General features: G+C 32.5%; 1 protein-coding gene across 1 annotated transcript; it reads right to left on the bottom strand.

The window, feature by feature from the left end:
- Positions 1 to 17,423: 17,423 nt before the first annotated feature.
- On the bottom strand, positions 17,424 to 21,075 carry LOC128243977 (keratin, type II cytoskeletal 60 kDa, component III-like). Its single transcript, XM_052961997.1, has 5 exons — positions 21,066 to 21,075; positions 19,970 to 20,029; positions 19,713 to 19,748; positions 19,141 to 19,323; positions 17,424 to 17,584 (listed from the first exon to the last, which is right to left on the bottom strand). The coding sequence occupies exons 1-5, from the start codon at positions 21,073 to 21,075 to the stop codon at positions 17,424 to 17,426; spliced, it is 450 nt and encodes a 149-aa protein (XP_052817957.1).
- Positions 21,076 to 23,994: the final 2,919 nt, after the last annotated feature.

The following is a 23,994-nucleotide window of genomic DNA, read 5'->3' as shown; positions in this document are numbered from 1 at the left end:
TGTCTGTCGATGTAGACTGGTACTGCAAGGGGAAGATAAAATATATAAAATAAATGACCATTGCGTTATTATGATAGATTACGTATTGTGTGTTACCATTCGCGTTATTGTGACAGCTCGTACTTAATTATGTATGGCTTGGTGTTCATGGGCAACCATTTCTGTTGCGTTATTCTGATGAACTCTTTTGTTTTACAAAGAAACTTTAGTGATTAATCTGTTGCAAACAATCGAGTTACTATGATAAACTCATACATTTTACTAAGAGGATTTGTGTTAATAAGGAACGTGCTGTAAGCCAAAGCTTTACTTTGATAAATTCACACACTTCACTAAGAGAATTCGCGTTAAAGTATTAAAACAATCTCATTATTATAAAAACCTTTTATATTATATATGGGAGGCACTGCGCTAATGAACGTGTTTAAGGATGGCCTAGATGGTAATATTGTAATATAAATTTATATTATAATTTACCTTTTACTTCGACTTTTCTGTCAATGTAGACGGGTACTGCAATGGAGAGAGTAAGACAAATATATAAAGAGACCATCGCGTTGTCATGATAAATGACATCGAGCCTTGTGACACTTCGTATAATTAAGAAATGTATATTTATAGGTAATTAACGTCTCATCAATACAACATAATTATTTACATCAAATAATAAATATACCTTAAAACATGTATTGACACTCAGTGTATGAGTTATAAGAGACGAAAGCACACACACAAAAAAATCTTAACTAGATAAATAGAAATGTGTGTTACCAATTGCGTTTTAATGAATGAGAGGCTTTGCTTAAATGGAAAAATGAAATCAAACAAGTTTCACGGATAGTTTACATAATAATATTGTAATATAAGTTTACCCTTAACTGGGTATTTGACTGGGACTTTCTTTACGACAGGGACGAACTTCTTCTGTGGCACTGTAAATAAGGATATTAAACATTTATGTGCTCTAATTCTATCATCCTTCAAAAGTACATATATAAATTATAGGCACTGAATTTGTTGAATTTTAGGCAAGATTATCGATGAACGCATGGCATTAGTTTTAAAATATAAATAATCTATAAAGTGTAGTTTATTTTCTTTTATCATGCGCCTTGGCGAAAGTTGCATGTATGTAATGCTTTTATTTTTTAATTTCATATGTAACAATGTATCCTACATTAAAGTACCAAACTGTCAAATTCACGAGTATGGGGTCCAACAACACAACAAATAACAACAAAAAGCTCAATTAAAACTTTTTCCAAATACATTTTATCCCTATTCTAAATCCCACCAAAACTATTCGAAAATATCAAGTTCGGTTATCTCGAAGTATTTAATGAGCGAGTTTTGAGTGTAATATCGGATTGAGCACGAAGCGAATTGGTTAACCTTTTCTCTTCAAATAAACAGTAAAACAGAATAAAACTTACTCGGCTTCATCATATATGCCTGTGAAATGGCTGCAAATAGAAATATTAACGTTGTTTATTGCTGAAAACAAGTGTAGTTAATATGAAGTAGATGGATCTCATAACTGAGCAATGGTATTTTGAACGATTAAGATAAAAAAAAATCCACTAAGGTTTGCTATCATTATATATAAACTACTGTTTTGTTTATAATAAAACATACTTAAAAACAAAAATAGCCAGTGCGTATATTTGTACTGACAATTTCAGACTCAGCATTTGTTATAAAACTAATAAGTTTCGTTACAGAACCAAATAAACGTTTTGAAGAACGCAACTTATTAAAGTAAAACTTACGTTAAGGAATAAATAAACACCGAGATACACGAATATAAATTTGAAGAATTAAGATATTTTATTCTGACTGTGAAAAAAAAACGAAAAATGAAAAAAAATGTCAGACAAAAATAGTAAATCTGCAGTTGAAATAAAACACGTTTAAAAATAATGAAAGAAATAAAAAAATGGTAAGTATTCTGTAATAATAGTATAATATGTTATTTCATATAACTAGAGTAAAAAAGAAGCTTGCACTTACCCAAAAAGCATACGAAAATAAGTCCTGAAGTGTACATGGTGGAAATAGCAAGTTGAATCACAGTCGACAACAGGCAGATAGCGATGTTGCCAGGGTCCGAGGGGTTTATATACCCCTAAAAGGAGATGGCCCAGACTGACCATCGGACGGGTTGACATCTTCATCGTTTGTCAACGTCTATATTTTGTTTCGGTGTAAACTAATTGTCCGCATTGTCTTCATTAGTTTTTACTTTTATTCAAATTTAGGAGCAATATTGTGTGTATATATAAAGTGGAAATTATCAACCATTGAAATTGCGTCTTGTGCGCGTTTGATTGGAAAGTGACAGCGGGCTAGAATTTCTATACAGAAAAACAGACAAATTATAAGTTCACTGTTTGAAACAGTGAAATGGAGGTATTTCTTGAATAACTAAAAAATACTGAAACTTTTCAAATGAAATACAAAAGTGAAAATGTTAAGCTCCTGATCTATAAATCAGTGTGATACGATATATAATATATGCTTATTTTAAGAGCGAATTCACGTGTCAAACATACTCATTAAAATCCACTGAACCGACAGCGTACCGTTCCAATAATACACCCACTTAAGAAAATTGTTATATACACAAAATAACTATAGAAATGTTTCCGACTTCCAAAAAATATTATTTTGTCTGAAAATCTGAACATGTTGCTCTGTTTAAACGTCTATTTTGGGATGTTTTTTTCTCCATTTTATTGAGCGGTAAAAAAACCTATAACCCCCACTTGAAGAAATATAACGCAACCTCTAGCAATTTTAATATTAACGACATCTTGCTTAGTTTCGGTGATTTATTCTAATTTTAATATTTTCAAGCTTTATTTGAACACAAACTTTCATTTGTATGAACAATAATCATAATGGAAATGTTAAATAGGGGATTTAAAGGGAGGGCGAATACATTGAACGGGCGAAAAGGTTGTCTCTAACCAGTAAACGTTAGTTTACCTCAATTACATTCTCAATGTAAAGTCCCCATACGGCATCAGTAGATGCCAGAACTGTCATAATTTACTGTCGCCCGGAGGGAGAAATTTAACAGTAAAAAATGTCACCCGTTACGGAAATACACGGAGATTACCGATGCGCATTCATTAATTGTATTTCCGATGTCAATAGACAATAACAATAATAATGGCTAGTAATAATTGTATAGTTAAAAAACGATTTTGTAGCATAAATGAAGCCGATTTAATTGCTCTATATGAAGAAAATCATTTGAAGAATACGAAACGTGTAGTACAACGGGGACATTTATAGATTATAAATGTTTATCCCCTTAATTTGTTTCGGTATAAAAAATATTAAAGACTGATGGGGCGATTGTAAAATAGTGGGAATTTACTACAGTCTCGCAGTAAATGTAAAGGTTTTTGTCACTACATTTCTGACAACCTCCAGAACCCGACGCTGGGAAAGAATTCCACCCAACGGACGAAAAAAACATAAGCAGTAATGTCTATAAATGCAAAATTTATAGAATTTGACAAGATAAAGTACTTGCAATTGGATTTGATATAACAGAAACGTTAAAAATTAGAATACATTTCTGGGCGAAAATTACATGTTTCGTTCCATAAACGTTTCTTTCCGATAGTTTTGGACGCTTTGTACCAATAGTCTAACTCGAATTTCAGAAAGAGAGGCATAGAAGATTGTTCTGTGTATATCAGTAAAATGTTATTTTGAAATAAATACTGTTTAAACCATGATTGTTCTGTAGTCAAAATTTGTTAAGCGAAGTTGTTATAATATGTAGAACCAATAACGGACAGCTTTTACCCATTGTCTGACTCTTGAAGCCTTAATGAGTGCAAACATTGCGGTTAAATGTCATTTTGTTCATATTGTTCATAAAAATATATCTATTTCGTATAAAGAACAATTACATTACAAAAACAAGTCAACATATATTTAATAACTATGACATTTTTTTTACAGTTTGGAAAACATGGTGCCAAAGTAGTTGTTTATAATAAACTGCATGTCACAGATCATATCACCTGTCTTTAATGTCCTGTTATCACTAGCGACTTTAGACTAATAATACAGATCATGTAATAAAAAAATCATGATTACCCAGGTAGACATTATTACCAAACAGTATATATTTGATTCAATTTAAGAGCAATGCAGATACCCAGTTACAGTTTGTTTTGGGTCCGTTGCCAATCTTGTATTCTGGCAATTTCGTATTCCAAGTACACGGACTCACCCAGACACGCTGATTATCTCCCTTTGTTCATTTTGGATTATGATGTGTTCTGTCAACATTTGTTGATTGTTGGACAAGACTCTCAAAAAATCATTATTTTATCTGAAGTAATTTAGTTATTCGTTTAACGGAACCGCTTTCCTGGACGGAAACTCATGAAAAGTTTCGGCATTCCTCGACGTACCATGTTTATATATATATATATATATATATATATATATATATATATATATATATATATATATATATATATATATATATATATATTGCCTAAACTTCCGGGATGTTTGAATGATTCCCGCTCTTACTTCATATCTATTGAATTATAATCGCTTTATTGTGAAGGAGAGTTCATAAATATTTATTTTTCAGTTCAACTGTCAGATATGTTTATTTCAAAGAATGACAACTTTCACATATTAACATTTCAGTGCAGTTTCCACTTCCAAATATAAGATATTTTTATAAAAATGTTTCCAAATTTTATATATCTATGTTTATAATATTATGACCCAAATAATTATAGGGGTATCAATTCGTTAAGCTCTGTGAGAAAAGTGTTTACATAAATGGAAATATGGGGTCTCAGTAATAGTCCTGAGCTTGTTTCTGTATTTTTTCGTATAAAAAATACACTTACGTTTTTGTGAAGATTATTAGGGGTTTGATTACAGACCCAAACTATTTTGGTCTATGGTGAACTTGGAAGAACCTCATTATTATTTAAAAGTTCAGTAAATGTCATAAATATTGGTTAAAGATTTTAAAAAATGGACGCTTGAAGGCACTTAGACGACAACTCAATTTGTAAGTCCTGGGCATACACGGTAAGATATTTGTTACAAGCATAATACTATAATGATGTATGGCTTATTTTCTGAATACCTTTTATTAGAATTTAACCTGCAACGTCGATTTCTCCTTTTTGAAGATAAATCCATGCTTTACATTATTCGCGAGCAAATTTTCGTCGTGTCAAGACAGAATCAGGTCCGGGTAACCGCAAAACAGTTGATATTTGTTGACAATGTTTTGTCGGGAATATTTTGCAGAACGTTGTTATTCATTTCCGGTATTAATTTTTAGTTTATTTTCAGTTTTTTGTAATGTAAAATACACGTTTTAAGAAAAACTCTGTGTCAGTGTCAACGGATTATATTCTTATAGCAATAATTGTTTCTGTTAAGTAATTCATTGTTTTGTATTCAAAATTTAGTGCTAAATAATAATAAAATCAGATTTTGTGTGCAAAACTTAAATTCAAATACACGCCGGACACACGACTTACAACAATTGAAAATGTTTTCGTGAGTTATTTTTTTAAAAATTCTAAAATGCATTTCTAAGTATTCACAGGATTATCATAGCATCAATAGAATCAGAAAATCAAACCTTTTATAAGTAAAATGACTGTTTAATTTTCTCATTTCTTTGTCTTTATCGCACTTATTTCTTTGATCGATTAGTGATAAAGTGTCCTGTTTCTTACGGGCATTGAAGCTATCTGAATCTGAAACTGAATGATACGTGGTAGAGTCCAATACTGGCTTAAACACCACGGGGAAGGAGTGCGCTTAATCACATTTTGTAAAGGATAATTTGAATGGGTTCACTGAATCAGAGTGTACTACAAATGTATATTGTCACTTAGTTTCTTCCAATCAATAGCTGTTCTCACATAGAATTAGTTTTTATAAATTTCACTTTTAGCATGAATAACCACAAAACACTTGGTGTTGTTGTTCACTGAGTTTTCTACAATGTTTGTATTAACGTAGTCTTCAGCACTTTTAGCCCTTATAGTTCTTTTAGGTCTCTGAATTTTAAGAAATTTGTCAATGTCATTGGCTGGTACGTGCCCTTCCACCACCTTGTACAGGAAGATCAACCTCAGCTATGGAGGATGTCATGTTATTCTATTTGAAGGCACGGACTTATAAACGGTCTTGAAACGGAGACATCTTTAATCCACCACCTGCACTTAATATAATGACGAGTGCCACATTTGCAGATTTATTAGATACTGCTTCAATTATATTGTCCCACAATTCAATCCACAGGGTATTATTTTCAGAAATGTTCTCTGTGGTATTTACATTTTTGATCTTCCGCCATGTCAATGCCACTAAAATTTTATCATGTGCTTCAAAAGGTTCAAATTGAGACCTGACCCAATATTTAGAAATGCTCAAATGATAAATTACTCTTACTTGTCTAAAATGTTTTTTGTGATAGTAAGTTAGATTAGTACGGAATGAATACAATAATTGTTCCTTTTGGTTTTCGAATAATTGCATATTACTGTGAGGTGCTGTCTTTACAATCATATCCACGTTTAAGTTGCTGATGCAATGAAAGTTAACAGTATCTTATTGCCATTTGTTAAATATTGAGACAGATTTTCATGTGATACAACAAAACCTTTTATTTATAAATGAGAACCTTTCTTGCAATTAAAAAGCATTTCTTGACATAATTGTTTGATAGATTTGGTAAGAAATATGCATTTTTTTTATTTTTTTTTAATTTTCGCTTTGAGCTCGCCTCTGATTTGCCTTAAATTTTAAAAAAAGTATTTCTTTTTCGCCGCTCGCTCGCTCCTACTTTTTTTGGCAAAATCCGTAGAACAATTTTTCAATTTGTTGTGGCCTTAAAAGAGGAGCTACTGATAATTGTATACACATTTGGTAGTCTGAGCTTGAAGAGTCTAGTAGAGCCGGAACAAATGTACATGTACTAATATAGTTTTTTGAACTAAAACCGTATTTGTGTAATTAAACATGATACAAATAGAGGTATGCATTGTCTTGGTTAAGAATGTCAAGTCATATGTTGAGCATTGAAACTGGTAGATGGCATAAGCCAAATGCAACCCCTTAAAATGAAAGCAAGTGACTATTTTGCAACACTTTTGAAGACGAATGCCATTTTTTACTTAAATGTCAATTATATGCCGCACTACGATATATATATATAAAACCATATTACTTTAAAAGACCGAGTATGTTTATTGAGTTTATGACCTCTAAAAGAACTGTTGGTTATAAAATTTTGGAAAGTATGTGTATACAGCGTTTGAATTAAGAAAGACTTTTCATTTGTATGTTAAGTAAAACACATACTATTTTTCGCTTTTTATTTACATATTTATACCAAATATTGTCAATTTTCCGGGTAAACTTAATTCAGGGAATCGCTGTGAGATGGTACATGTAGTTTTATTACTCCAACGACTTTCTCCTTTTTATTCCACTTTTGTAAGATACTCATGGTTCAAAATTTTATGTATTTTGATTGACTGTATGTCTTTGAGAGATCGATATGCTGTACATGTTTTCCTACGACAAGAAAACGTTCATTTCCGTGCTGATCCCTTCCGTCATTTCATAGAGAGGTTTTTCATGTCCTCTTTTTTATTTTTTTAAGTTGCCATTAAAACATTGTGTTGCCATTATTTACATAAAGTTTCCTTTATAACTGCTTGTTGCTTGTTGTAAGTTTTATGAACTCTGTTGCTAAGAAAGTGTTCCCTCACAAATTCAATTTATAGATTGTATACTGTAAGTGGAATGTGAACGTTTCATCCCTGACCTTCTATTTATGACAAAATATATTTAATAAAAGAATAAATTGTATTTTAAGTAGTAATATGCAAGTTTTCGATTCACGGTTTCCAACGAAACCATTCCATTTTGCTGGTTTCTAGTTTCTTTTGATGTAGAAAATTTCTCTAGTAAAATGCCAACTTAGTTTAAGACTCATTAGCTTTTCATGTGAAGGCTAATGTATCGTATTGAATAGAAATATCCAAATGGTAAAACCCATTACAAACAGCTTTTCTTTTCCATACAGTGCTCGAGCTACAGCTAACTTTGTTAAAAACACGATACTTGAAGCATTAGGCAGGATATCACAGCCATGTATTTGTACTGTAACATGCCAATCCTATACCAGTGAAATAAAAGGGAACACTTCCACACTCGCAATGGGGCCATTGACTTGGCAGGTATGCTAAAGACAGGTTGCATTACGTATTTAATTCTTCTTCCAATATCGCTACAAAACTATATGTTAGCAATTCAATATCAGTATGCATATATGGCTGCACTAGTAGACACCTATGCTGCTTACATGTCTATATGCATATCGCAGTTTCGGGTACTTCTGCAACTTAATATTAGTAAGGCAAGTAAATATATATGTTTTAATGATTTATTTTCTTGCCAATACAACAAGATTGCATGATATAATAAATAATTACTTATGATATGATATTGAATGATCAATGAAATAAAATAAATGTCCACATCAAGAAATGTGACCTAGTTTCAAACCAAAGCATCGTGTTTGAATGAAGCGTACCAAAGTACAAACATGACAACTCGAGCTAAATGAATTTATTCTTCTCAATGAATTAATGAATGAGTTGAGATCGTCTAAGCAGAGTTCATATGTAAATATCATTCCTACTGCTGGTTGTCAGCACTTTAGGAATGTTCAACCGTGACCCTTGGATAAATGACTGTAAACAGCGAGCGGTGGACACATGTGAAACCACACACCCGGACATCACCATCACTAATCCTCAACTGTTGAATCCGTTGTTGTTGAATCTGTCGTTGTTGTTGAATCCGTCGTTGTTGTTGAATCCGTTGTTGTTGTCAAATCCGTTGTTGTCGAATCCGAATCCACGGCTGCCAACGCCAACTCCGGTGTTGACGTTCAGGTTAACGTGGTCAGCGTCGTCTGGAAATTGGGAGAGGTAAAGACGGCGTGAGATGCTGTGAGTTTTAGATGGTGGAAAGACGGTAAGACTTACTCGCAGGTTTTTCTAATAATGTTTGTGTCATTGGTCATTTACTGAATTTTAGATTGACGTTAAAAACAATACGGCAAATTGAATTAGTTTTTAACAAAACGCATAAATCTAAGCAAGTTGATGTATATCACTGTATCATTCTCATGTTCATCCCCAATTAAAGGACTTAATAAGGACTGTTGTCAATTAAACACTTAATTACCAAATAGTAAATGATGTAAAACTTACCGATTATGGTCCGCACGCCAACGCCTATAACAGAAAATACGAAAAAATGAAAACAACGAAATTCAATTTAATGATAACAAACATCGTTATTTGCAACGAACTAAGTAACTGTGCATATGTTTGTTTACATTCTCATTTATTTATCAATTAATTCCTTTGCCGTAGACACTGAAGCTCAAACGTTTCTACATTGATCGTTGCACTAAAGATATAGCTAATGCAAAAATAAATATATGTACTAACCGATTCCGCCGGCTCCTGCACCAATTCCACCACCGACACCACCGCCGATACCACCACCGACACCACCGCCAACACCACCGTGATAACCACCACCAACAGCGACGGGGAATGGCACCTGCACCTCACGGTTAATGTAGACTGGGACCTGGACTTGTCTGTCGATGTAGACTGGTACTGCAAGGGGAAGATAAAATACATTAAATAAATGACCATTGCGTAATTATGATATATAACGAAATGTGTGTTACCAATCGCGTTATTGTGACAGCTCGCACTTTATAATGAATTGCTTGGTGTTAATGGGGAAAATTTTCTGTTCTGTTATTAAAAACTTGAGTTACTATGATTTATTCATACATTTTATTAAGAGGATTCGTGTTAATAATGAATTAGCTGTAACTTATCGCTTAATTCTGATAAATTCAAGCTTATTCCTTAGAGGGTTCGCGCTAATGTAAACAGTTTTAGAACAAATCACGTTCTATTTATGAGCATCACCGCGTTAATGAACGTAGGTAAAATTGAAACATAAATTTATATATATAATTTACCTTTCACGGCGACTTTTCTGTCAATGAAGACGGGTACTGCAATGGATAAAGAGAGACAAATATATACAGAGACCATCGCGTTGTCATGATAAATGACACTGTGCCATGTGACACTTCGTACAATTAAGAAATGTGTGTTTCCCAAAGCGTTATTATGAAAACGCTCTTTTTATATATGACAGGTTTTGCTTAAATGGAAACATGAAATTAAACAAGTTTTACGGATTGACCGAATAATATTGTAATATAAATTTACCCTTCACTGGGTATTTGACTGGGACTTTCTTCACGATAGGGATGAACTTCTTCTGTGGCACTGTAAATAAGGAAACATTTATGTTATCTATTTCCGTCGTCCTTTAAAATGACATATATAAATTATAGGCACTTTTTTTAGGTAAATGCAATTTATTTTCTTAATTATGCACCTTTACGAAATTTGCATGTTTGTAACTTAAAAGCACAATTAAAAATTTGCCAAAATATTTTATCCTTTTTTTTAATCCCACCAAAATTATTCGAAATAATCTGATTTGCATTGTTTATTTTAAAAACAAAACAAAACAATAACAACAACGTAAAATGGTCAAAATAGAAAAGCTTTGGCGAAAACAAATATAACGAATAAACAGTTACACATTAAAAGTTCTTTTTATAACATATATTATTGTGTCACGTTCATTGTGCGCTATCGTGTTTCAAGAATAGGCAAATAAGTGCATATATATATATATATGTTTTAAATGTAATAGGTATTCAAATATATCGAATTGCCTTAGATGCGAACACCATAGACTAAAATATCGAATCGCACTTGAACAACTGTACATGTGTGCCAACCTTGTTCGTATAATATCAGATTTAGTCCGAAGGGAAAAGAAAAGGCAAACCATTTCTCTTCAAATAAACAATTAAACTTACTTGGCTTCATCATATAGGCCTGTGAAATGGCTGAAAATAGAAATATAAACGTTGTTTATTGTTGCAAACAAGTGTTATTCATAACAATACATGAATTCCATAACTTAGCAACGGTACTTGAAAGATTGAGATAACATATTTAAGGGTTTCAATCGTGTAATATGTCAAATTACTATGGCCAATGCGAGGTAAAGTTGTACTGACAATTTTAGACTCAGAATTTGTTATAAAAGAATATATTATTTAACAAAACAAACTTAACGTTTTGAAAAAGAAATTTATCATAGTGAAACTTACGTTCATAAATTAATAAACAGCGACGAATAAATTGTAAGAATTTAATTATTATTCTGACTGTGATAGAAATTATCACCGTAAAATGAAACACAAGTGTCAGAAAAAAAGGTTATTCTGTAGATTAAAAAAAACAACGTTTAACATCTAACAAAATAAATAAAATGAAGAAGGTATGTTTAATGCATTTTTATTGAAAAAGAGTATAAACATGTTAAAGAAAACAAGAAAACTTGTACTTACCCAAAAAGCACACTAAGATTAGTCCGTTAGCGATCATGATGGAAATAGCAAGTTGAATCCGAGACGACAACAGGCAGATAGCGATGTTGAAAGGGTCTGAGGGGTTTATATACCCCAAAAAGGAGATGGCCCAGACTGACCATCGGACGGGTTGACATAATGATCGTTTGTCAACGTCTATATGTTGTTTTGGTACACAATATAATTGCCCGCATTGTCTTCGTTACAGCTTAATGTTCTCTTTTTTTCTCAAATTTTAGGAGCAAGTCATTGCCGGTAAATGTAGAATGATATATAATTTTTATGACTTCTCTCTTTAATTGCATCTATTGAATTAATCCGTTTTTAAAAATGAACCACTTAAATGTAAAAAACGAGATATTCAGGGTTCATGTGTATTGTTTAATTAAAATAAGCATTTTAGAACAAAATAGGCGATTTTCCGGCATAGAATGAGAAAATAGATAGGAATCAATTATTGTTTAAAAGCTATACATCAAATAACAAATGCATATTATTATATTTTCAAAACAAGTACCACAAGTAATAGTACCACCGAGAGAAGAGCGTATACATATAGATTGTGAGAGGTAATCAACATTAAAATAACCTTTCTGTAGATATCAAAAAAGATACAATGCTTAAACTAATATAATTTTTATGTATTACCCGTCATTAAATATTGTATATATGATATTGATAATGATAAATCGAAATGGTTAAATGAAATCCTTGCACTAGACATGGGCACTATTTGGCCATTTTTGTATGTTTAAACATCTTTTATGTCCGGCGTGGAAATTTAATGCAGTTTGTGTTTGATGCAGAATCAGAATAAAGCGTGCGATAATATAAGTGTTATTAAGACAAGAGCTGTAAGACACGTTTTTATCTATGATTAAAGGCAATTTGTTACCAAATCAGAACGTCCTGTGTATTTTATTCAAAAGTTCGTACTATTCTACCAATCGAAGAAAAACTGCTAAAAAATCCACACCAGAGATTGCAAACACTCAACAAAAATAGCTAAAAGAGGTACAGAAATGGTACTTTGACTGAAAACACAGTTTTGAAGTCACGACATGTTCTATTTTCATCTTGTAAACAAGCAATTGTCCAGCTTATACTTTCAATAACTCTTTTGGTTAAGGCCGCTATAAACATTCGTTAAAAAAGCCGAGAGAAGTAACTTACCAGGTCAAAATATCCTCCCAAGACACCAAAATGCTTTCACCAACCGCCATTTCGTACCGAATCACAAATTTCTCTCACTTAAAATTCCGCAAAAATAAATTACGTTGGACCCTCGGGAACTGCCTTAGAACTATTTCAGTTCATTCTTTATTTGTCGATAATATAAGTTGCTCACTACATTGTAAAGTTATAATGTTGATATATTTATATGTAAATAGTACACAAAAATGTCAAGTTTAAGTGTTATAAAAATGTTCTGCTCTATCTATATTACTAGTTTAGGCTAGTTGTGTTTGTTTCTCGGATATTGGTGATAACCATATATTTCACCTCTTGAAAAAGAAATATCGTTCGTGGATACCTCACTCATGAACTTTACTCGTTGAAATCTTTATATGAAACAAACAATGTTTCAGTTTATTATATGGTTAGACAGTGAAATCTCTATAAATTAGCAGAAAGAATATACTAGATATAGGATCTGTCAGGACCCCTTTCGCCCTGAAATGGATGTATTTCTTCTAATGAAATTTGAAAGCGAAAAAGATAAGCACCTGATCTAAACATCAGTGCGATAAGATTTATGATCATATATGGTTATATTAAGAGCAAATTCCCGTGCAAAACATATTCATTAAATCCACTGAATCGACAGTATATTGTACCAATAATTCGCCTTTTTTTAAAACAAAAAGTTATTTAAAACAAAATAACTAAACAATGTTTACGACTACCGAATCATATTTTCATTTTTCTTTTTTTATGTAATTCTGAACATGTTGCTCTGTTTAAACATCTATTTTTAAGATTTCTTTTTTTTCCATTTTGTTGAGCGGTAAGAAAAATATAACCCCCTCTGAAGAATTATAACGCCTGGTGCAATTTAAACATTGATGATAACTTGTTTATTTTCAGAAATTTAGTTAAGTTTTAATATTTTGAAGGTTAATTTGAACACAAACTTTCATATCTATGAACAATTATCATAATGAAATTGTTGACCACGGAATTTAAAGGTTGGTCGAATAATTGACACGGGCGAAAAGGTGGTCCCTAACTGGTATACGTTAGTCCTCAATTATATTATAAATGTTAAGTTCCGATACAGCATCGCAAGATGTCAGTACTGTCATAATTTACTGTCGCCCGTAGGGATAAATTTTACAGTAAAAAATGTCACCCGGTACAGAAATACACGGAGTTTACCAATGACTTTGCGTACGCGCATTCATGAATATTTCATCTCCAATGTACACAGACGACAATAATAATAATGGCTTATTATTACTGTAGATGAAGAAAATCATTCAAAGAATACGAAACGTGTATTGCAACGGGGGTAAAACTATTGATCCTCTTAAATTGTTTCGGTATAAAAAAACTACTTATGAATGATTGATTGGGTGATAGTAGAATAATTTCATAGCTGAGAATTTACTACAGTCTTGCAGTCAATGTAAAGGTCAAGGTGACTAAGAGTCCGCCGCTGAGAAAACATAAACAGTAGTGTGTACAAATGCAAAATTTATGGAAATTGACAAGATAAAGTACTTGCAATAACTTGAAATGGATTTGATATAAGAGAAACGTTAAAAGTTAGAATTTTCCCTGGCGGAACTTATTTGTTTCGTCCCATGAACGTTTCGTACCGATAATTTTGGTGGCTTTCCACCAATAGCCTGACTCGGACTTCAGTGAAAAGGCATAGAAGATTATTCTGTATGCGAAATTTGTAAAAGCGAAGTTGTAATTATATGTAGAATCATAGGTAACACAGTTTCTTACACACTGTATCTCTCTTAAAGCCCTACCGAGTGCATACATTGTCGTTAAATGTCATGAAACGTAGTGTTCATATTGTTCATAAAAATCAATTTATTTCGTATTATAATCAATTACATTACAAATACAAGACAATATGAATTGAATTATGACAACGTTCTTTTAAAAGTTTGAAAAAAATGATGCTACAGTAGTTGTTTATTATCAACTGCATGTCACAGATCATACCAGCCGTATTTTATCTGCTGTTGTTCCTACGTGATTTTGAATAATAATACAGCTCATGATTAACCAGGTACACATAAATACCAAACAGTACATATTTTCTGCAATTTAAGAGCAATGAAGATAATCCGTTACAGTTTGTTTTGGGTCCGTTGTCTATCTTGTATTCTGGCAATTTCTTATTCCAATTACGCGGACTCACCCAGACATACTGATTATCTCCCTTTGTTCATTTTGGATTATGATGTGTTCTGTCAACATTAGTTGATTGTTGGACAAAACTTTCAAAACATTGAATATTTTATCGTAAGTAATTTCATCATTCGTTTAATTGAACCGTTTTCCTGGACGGAAGCTCATAAACAGTTTCGGCATTCCTCGACGCACTATATTTTTTATATTTTGCGTACATTTCTGAAATAGTTTGAATGCTTCCCGTTCTTACTTCATATCTATTCAATTGCAATCGTTTTATGGTGAAGAAAGTCCATAAATATTTTTTTTAATTTGACTGTCATATTTATTTATTTATAATAATGGAAACGTTCACATATTAAAATCCTAGTAAAATTTCCACTTCCAAATATTGAATATTTGTATCAATATATATCCAAATTATAAATATTTTTGTATACAATGAACCAAGTAATTATAGGGGTACGAATTTGTTGAGCTCTGTGGGACTTGTCTTGACAAATATGTTGAATACTAGACTCAGTGAATGGGCAGAAGAGTGTTATGTGTATGTTAAGGCTGGTTTTAGGCAAAGGATCGGCTCTATTGAAAATAATTTGTACTACATAGTATAATCACATGTTTACTTGATAGCAAAAATAGATTATATGCAATGTTTGTTGACTTTTCCAAAGCATTTGATTATTTGTAAGAGATATACTCTCGTATAAACTGATACACTTCGGTATCAGGGGAAAGATGTTAGATATTATAGGTTCTACGTATCGGAATGATCAAAAGTGGAATATAACGATGAATTAAGTAATAAATTTTCATGTTTATTAGGGGTACGTCTAGGAGAACCTCTATATCCGTTTTTATTTAAAATGTATCTTAATGACAGAGAAAAGTTTTATTATGTACTAATAACTATCAAGGTATTGATTTTGATATGTTTAAAATATGTATATTGCCACATGCTGATGATATAGTGTTGTTATCTAAAACAGAGTCAACATTACAAGAAGAGTAAATTATTGTGAAAGATGGCAATTATGTGTAACCCAGAAAAGACGAAAGTTATGGTATTTAGAAAAGGCGGAAGGTTAAGCAGAAATGTGAAATTGATTTGTTAGGTTAGAGAATAAGACATAGTGGATAGATTTACACACCTTAGTATAGTTTACACACCTAGAAGTTTTTGTTTTCACACACTTTTAATGTATTTTGTCTGGATAGTCACGGGTCGGAAATATTGGGTCTCAATAGTCCTTATATAAAAAGAATTTCAATTCATAGATTTTATACTGCATGTGAAAGTTTCATCCGGGATCTTCTTGTTTTTTTTTTACGAAATATATCTAAGTTGTATTTAATAAAAGAAAATATTGTATTTCAAGTAGTTATCGGCAAGATATGAATTCACGGTTGGCAATGAAACCGTTCCGTTTTGCTGGTTGCTGTTTTTGTTTTGCTATTGAAAGAATCTCCATGAAAATGCTAACTTAGTTTAAGGGCCATAAGCCTTTCATGTGAAGGGTAAAGTATCGCTATAAATAGGATCATTACAATGGTGATAGCCATTACTTAAATTGTACTTTACAAGCATCGTACTTTCTTTGATAGAGTTTATGCTAGCTTGGTTCGAAACGTTATTCTTAAAGCAATGGGCAGAATATTCCAGCCTTGTATTTGCACCCAAAGATCTCAATCAAATACCACTGTACGTAGAATGGAGCTTTAGGGCCACTACCATTCTAACAATACTAGCTCTAGTGGCCATCAGCATTGCGGGTATGCTAAAGACAGGATGCATTACGTATTCTAGTTTTCTTTTATGCTCTGTAGAAAGCTATACTTTAATAATTCAATATCAGTACGCATATATGGTTGCACGAGTAGAAACTTTTGTTGGATATATGCATATAGCAGTTTCTGTAACTCCCTCAACTAAAAAGTAATAAAACAAGTAAATATATATATTTTTTAATGGTTTATTTTCTTGTCAATAAAACAAGATGACATAATTTAATAAATAATTACGAATGATATGATAGCGAATGATCAATGAAAAATATAAATGTCCACATCCCAAAGAATTTGATTACCAGCAGTCATTGCATTGTAAGTTTATGTCTCAGGAAATGCTATGGGCATTGAACAAAATCATTCTTTCCTGCTGAGTCCAATTCAGAAACTATTTCCAGCAAGAAATGTGACCTAATTTCAAACCAAAGCATCGTGTTTAAATAAAGCATACCAAAATACAAACAAACATGACAACTCAAGCTAAATGAGTTTATTCTTAAATTTTGTCAATGAACCAATGAATGAATTGAGATCGTCTAAGCAAAGTTCACATGTAAATATCCTTCCTACTGCTGGTTGGCAGCATGTTAAGAATGTACAATAGTGACCCTTGGATAGTTGACTGTAAACAGCGAGCGGTGGACACAGGTGAAACCACACACCCGGACATTCCCATCACTACACCTCAGTTGTTGAATCTGTTGTTGTTAAATCCGTCGTTGTTATTGAATCCGTTGTTGTTGTCAAATCCGTTGTTGTTGTCAAATCCGTTGTTGTCGAATCCGAATCCACGGCTGCCAACGCCAACTCCGGTGTTGACGTTCAGGTTAACGTGGTCAGCGTCGTCTGGAAATTGGGAGAGGCATAGATGGCGTGAGGTGATGTGAGCTATTTAGATGTTGGCAATACGGTATTTTAAAGGACTAATTTGCAGGTTTTTCTAATAATGTTTGTGTCATTGGTCATTTAATGAATTTCATATTTTTGACCTTTAAATTTATACGGGAATTTGAATTAGTTTTTATTAATTTAAAATGTTAAAATAGTCTGAACAAAATTAAATGAATCATAACAAGCACACGTTTTTTCAATGTTTTATGTTTGACAATATTAAGGAAGCTTAGTCGACTCCTGTACTATATATTCAAAAGGTTAGTTTAAATGGAGTCAATGTTAAGTGGATAGGGCTTCATGAGAGTGAACTGATATTCTTTTAATACATGAGATTTCGATAGCAATATAAGCATTTACAAAATGTTTTTTTTTTCAGTTTAAAAAGTGGTATTCACGTTGGTTGTTGAACAACTTTTTTCTATGAATACATTTGCATTACGCTGATTACAGAAGATGTTGTGTGATTACCCATTACGTTCAAATGAAACTAAGGTGCTTGGAACCCATGGAAACCTTTTGCGCTATAATGAACAGACAGACAGACAGGCAGACATACAAATAGACATAAATGTTAATTGCGCTATTATGAACAGAACGGGTCGTTTATTCGACTTAAACTATTACAGCTTCTCGCCATAAACATAAAGGCAAAATATGAAATTCATGTTATATAGAAAAAAGTCAATACTAATAAATGAACAATAAATGAGCATAAGCTACTATTACGATAACGCGTTATCCTGGAGGCACGTTATAACCTATCGCGTCATTGTAATAACTCGCGCTTTAATCTCATGTGCTTCTCGTTGATGTGGAAATCAAATATTCACTCTAACCCATCGCGTTATTATGGAAACTGCTTGGATGATTTGCGTTATTATTATATTAAGCATCATCTAAACTTTGTTTAGTAGTAAATTAATGGTGTCACCCATAAACCCCAGCTAGTTGAGGAATATCACTGTTTCATTATCATGTTCATCCCCAATGAAAATCTACTTGCTGTCAATTAAACAGTTTATAACAAAATAGTTCATGATGTAAAACTTACCGATCACGGTATGCACGCCAACGCCTATAACAGAAAATACGAAGAAATGAAAACAACGAAACTCACTTAAATGATACAAATATGTGAATCAAAATCGTTGATTGCATCGAACTTTATGATTGTGAACAGATAGTCAAAGCGTTTTTCCCTTTTTTGTGAACACATTTACGTTCCTTACTGTAAAGTTTTGCTAAAATAATATATATTGGTCTCAACAGTGTGCACATCAATTAAGAATCAAAATACTAGTATGTGATTTGGGTATTTTTGAGTGCGTTTAAATATTAATACACATATCTGTGCAGTCTGTGGCATCTGTTGTTATATAAAACTTCTTTCTGGATTTAATCTTGATGTTTTCGTGTTCATCTCTGAACGATCTTACGCAAAGATCATTAAAATCCTTCTTTTCGACTAAAGATATAGCCAATGAAAACATAAATATATTAGTACTTACCGATTCCGCCGGCACCACCGACACCACCGCCGATACCACCGCCGATACCTCCACCAACACCACCGCCGACACCACCGCCAACACCACCGTGATAACCACCGCCAACAGAGACGGGGAATGGCACCTGCACCTCACGGTTAATGTAGACTGGGACCTGGACTTGTCTGTCGATGTAGACTGGTACTGCAAGGGGAAGATAAAATATATAAAATGAGAATCGCGTTATTGTGACAGCTCGCACTTAGTTATGATTGTCTTAGTGTTATTGGGGACCATTTACGTTATTCTTATAAGCTCATACATTGAACAATGATACTGCGTTAGTGGGGGACCTATGTAAGCAGTCGAGTTTCTATGATAAACCCATACATTTTACAAAGAAACTTCGCGTTTATGGGGAAACTGTTGTAAGCAGTCGTTTTATTCAGATTAACTCTCACATTTGACGAAGAGGGTTCGCGTTAGAGTAAAAAACCTCGTTATTATGACAACGCATTTTATATATGCCAATTAACTTGGTTAAGAATGGCCTGGCTAATTATATTGTAATATAGGTTTATATAATAGTTTACCTTTCACGGCGACTTTTCGGTCAATGTAGACGGGTACTGCAATGGAGAGAGAGACAAATATATAAAGAGACCACCGCGTTGTCATGATAAATGACACTGTGCCATGTGACACTTCGTATATTTAAGAAATGTGTGTTACCCATCGCGTTATTATGAAAACGCACTTTTTAAATATGACAGGGTTTGCTTAAATGGAAAAATGAAATTAATCAAGTTTTACGGATAGTGTAGATACTACTATTGTAATACAAATTTACCTTTCACTGGGTATTTGATTGGGACTTTCTTCACGATAGGGATGAACTTCTTCTGTGGCACTGTAAATAAGAAAGTGATACGTGTTTAAATCGGTAAAATATTCAAAAGTGCATATAGAAATGAAAGGCACTGTTTGTACAGAGTTTAAGGCGCACTTCCGGTCGTCATTAAACGTATGTCATTAGTTTTGAAATGTAAATAACGAATATATAAAGTTAAATTTATTTTCTTTATCATTAGTCTTTACAAAATTCAATTCAATTCAATTCATTTTATTCAAGTTAATAAAGGCCACCGGCCCAAAATACACAAAATGTACAAAAAACAAACATAGCATAGTAGTTGCAACATACGATTTACACATTTATCATGTCTAACAGATGGTAAACATAGATTTTTAACTTCAATATTGGATTATCATTTTCAGTAGACATTAAAGAGTAGAAATCATTTAAACTATTACCAGATGAATACCAATTAAAAGATATTGTCTACGAATAATATCGAATTTAGGAATTGAAAGAATGCATGATATTCACAATCAATAACTGTCAAATTTTGATTCAAACAATATATACAAAGTCTGTCATCTTGTGGAGTATTTATATATGTGGTTGTATATAAATGTTTCTATCTTGAAAGTTCAGATATAGTAGCAAGGTATCCAACATTTAAGTACCTTATTGTAAAAAAGGTTCAGCCAAATACATTTTATCCCGTATTAAAGCTGCACTCTCACAGATTTACCGTTTTGACAACTTTTTTTTGTTGTTTTTTTGTTTTGGAATGAGCAATTTTTGCGTAAATCTGCAAACCAGAAAGAGAAAAGACTGCTGACTAGATAAAAGATCAGATCGCAGATTTTCATATTTCCATTTCAAAATTAATGTTTTATGGCTTAACCCGTTACTAACGGTTTAGGAAAAAACCATAAAACATCAACTTTGGAACGGAAATATGAAAATTTGCGATCTGATCTTCGCTTACGAACAACTGCGTGTCCGACTGTTTTCATATAATATTGGATTAAGTCCGAAGCGAAAATATAGGCGAAACTTTTCTCTTCAAATAAACGGAAAAAATAATAAAACTTACTTGGCTTCATATAGGCCTGTGAAAGGGCTGAAAATAGAAATAAACCACGTTGTTTATTGCTGAAAACAAGTGTACTTCATATGAAATACATGGATCTCTTAACTAAACAACGGTATTTGGAACGAAAGATAAAAACACACATTTCCTTAGATTTCTTATCATATATATACTTCTGTTTGATTTTAATAATAAATACAATTTAAGACTAAAAAATGTGATAAAACGCAATGTAATAATAAAACGTCCGGGAAGAAATAAACACCGAATCGTACGATTTGAGTGGAAACAGTGAATTATTTTATTATGAATATGACCGGAAAATGACGAAAATTATAAATCATATTTATTATGCAGTTTTATTGTAAAAAGTATATGTATATATTTGTTAGAGATAGAAACAAGTTTGTCTTACCCAAAAAGCACACGAAAATAAGTCCTGAAGCGTACATGGTGGAAATAGCAAGTTGAATCAGAGACGACAACAGGCAGATAGCGATGTTACCAGGGTCCGAGGGGTTAATATACCCCTCAAAGGAGATGGCCCAGACTGACCATCAGACGTTTTGACATTTTCATCGTTTGTCAACGTCCATATTTTGTTTCGGTGCAAACAAATTGTCCGCATTGTCTTCATTAGTTTCAAACTTGTGTTTTTAATTGCTGATGAGCTTGTCATGACGGCCCTCGGGGCATATCACAGGACAAATTATTTTACATGTAGCTTTTTATTGTGCCAGTGTATTGGTGTTAAAGGGACAATACTGCCTTATGTATTTCTATTGTTTTCCTAATAGATGCGTTTTGTTCACTTACAAATATGCAGAAAGAAATAGGCCGAAATATATAAAATATATAAAAAGAAAAAAAAAAGAACTGGGCCAGGCTAAAATGGTCCCAGTACTGAATTTGGCCAAATTTTGTGTGCTTTGTTACAACCCAGTTTAGTAAATTAATGCAAAAAAGCTTAATAACATTTGTCATACACCTGCTTTATGACTTAACTCAAATTAAATTACCTCAACTTAATAAAAAGCACCACCATTATCCACACAATTTTTATTTAATCGTCCGGGGTTATATTACCCCTGAAAACGGATGGCACAGACTGACTATCAAACATTTGTATTCCATTTTTGTTTGTTCGTTTAATGTTGTTTTCTCAGCGTCTATCTTAATGTGAAAATGCCATTACAATGTTGTCAATTTTATAATTAATAATTGTTCTCCAAAAATTCCAGTACATACAAATTACTCAATTATATTATAATTATAATGTCGGTGTAATATATAAGATTATTACAAAATATTTTTATATTTAACTTTTAGGAATGGTTTAATTTTTCGATATATTCAAGGAAATATTTAAAATACAATGTAAAATATTCGAAACGAAAATGAAAGTTCACAAAAACAGTAAGGAAGTGCAGGTCGCCATGTTGGATTTTGTTAACAAACCCAATTCCGTTACAAGCGGTTACCATTTTTGTTTGGTCTGAAAATTGTGTTTCGTTTTATGTATCTTCGTTTTGTAAAAAAAATCGTTAAAAATATACACATTTTGGTAAACCTACTACATTATGGGCGTCAGTGTCGGTTTAATAATGGTTTATACTATATATTTGTTATAACAGATTAAGTTTAAAAAACAACAACAAAAACAGTTTTATTCATTGTTTTGCGCAAACTGAAACTGTCTTATAGTCGGTTCGTGAATAACAGTTCACATTGTGGGAAATAGAAGAGGGAGAAATGAGTGTTAAATCTTAAACTGGGTTCTTCAAATGCAAATTCCGGCTGCCGGAAAGAGGTACTAAATCATATAGTTCTGCGAAATTGAGATCAAGTTTGTTTTTGTAAGAAGCGAGTTGGTCACTATTCATTTTCGATACAGTATCGTTTATTGGCCTTTCAGGACAAAAGAAATAAAACAAAAACGAAACAATACACACTGCGATAGAAAAAAAATATGAACCTTTTTAGAAGTTGTGTCGTGTAGAATTTAACCCCTACCCCCACCACAAATTTTTAAGGATAAAGCTTGAAAGTTTGGGTTACCCGTGATTTAAAGGTTATAAACACACCAGCATTTTCCTCTCCAATACACAATGGTAGAAATATAGTGTAAGAGATTTTTTGTGTATAAAATATTGTGCCAAAAAACGTAAAAAAAGTTGTTAGCATTTGAACGTGTATTTTTCTTTCTTTGAGCTGTATTGAACATACTTATGAACATATCTATCCATTTTGTGGACAATTGTTGCTTTCAGGTTGTAGTGTAATACCTATGAGAAGGCATTTTTAACCTGCTATTAATTTTTTGTAATGCTCGCCAGATAAGAGTGCTGCATTAAAGTGTAACTTATTCGGACTAAAACGTGTGCAATAAAAGATCAAAATGGGTTTTTCCCTGTCCATACCGGCGTATTTAATTTTCATTTTCCCTCAAGTAAAGTAGAAATTTGTTAAGTTTTGGAACGCTCGTATAACGTTTTTTTGTTAAAACCAATCGATCGGCTACAAAGAGGACAATTACATTTGTACTGAAACAAAAGTTGGACGTTTACAACTTAATTGTCCCGACTGTCAAAACGTCGAATGGTCAGTCTGGGCCGGCCCTTTTAGGAGTATATAAAGCCCTTGGACCCTTGCAAAATCACTATCTACCAATTGTCTATACGGATTCAACATGCTGACTAACGGACTATTTTTGGTGTGCTGTGTGGGTAAGTACAAGCCTTCATACGTTTTACATTAAAAGGTAATACACTTACGTGTTTTTCTTCCTTTTCTCGGCTTTGTTTTCATCTTATTTTCCTGACATTTAATCTTATTTTAAATTGTTACTACTTTCGTTGTTATAAATGTTGCTTCATAACAATTTATTTATTATGTTTATAATTATTGTTGGTTTCACTTTCATTCGGTTCTA

This window comes from Mya arenaria, chromosome 8 (assembly GCF_026914265.1).
Source record: "Mya arenaria isolate MELC-2E11 chromosome 8, ASM2691426v1".
NCBI classification, from domain to species: domain Eukaryota; kingdom Metazoa; phylum Mollusca; class Bivalvia; order Myida; family Myidae; genus Mya; species Mya arenaria.
This window is presented reverse-complemented; position numbering and strand designations above follow the sequence as displayed.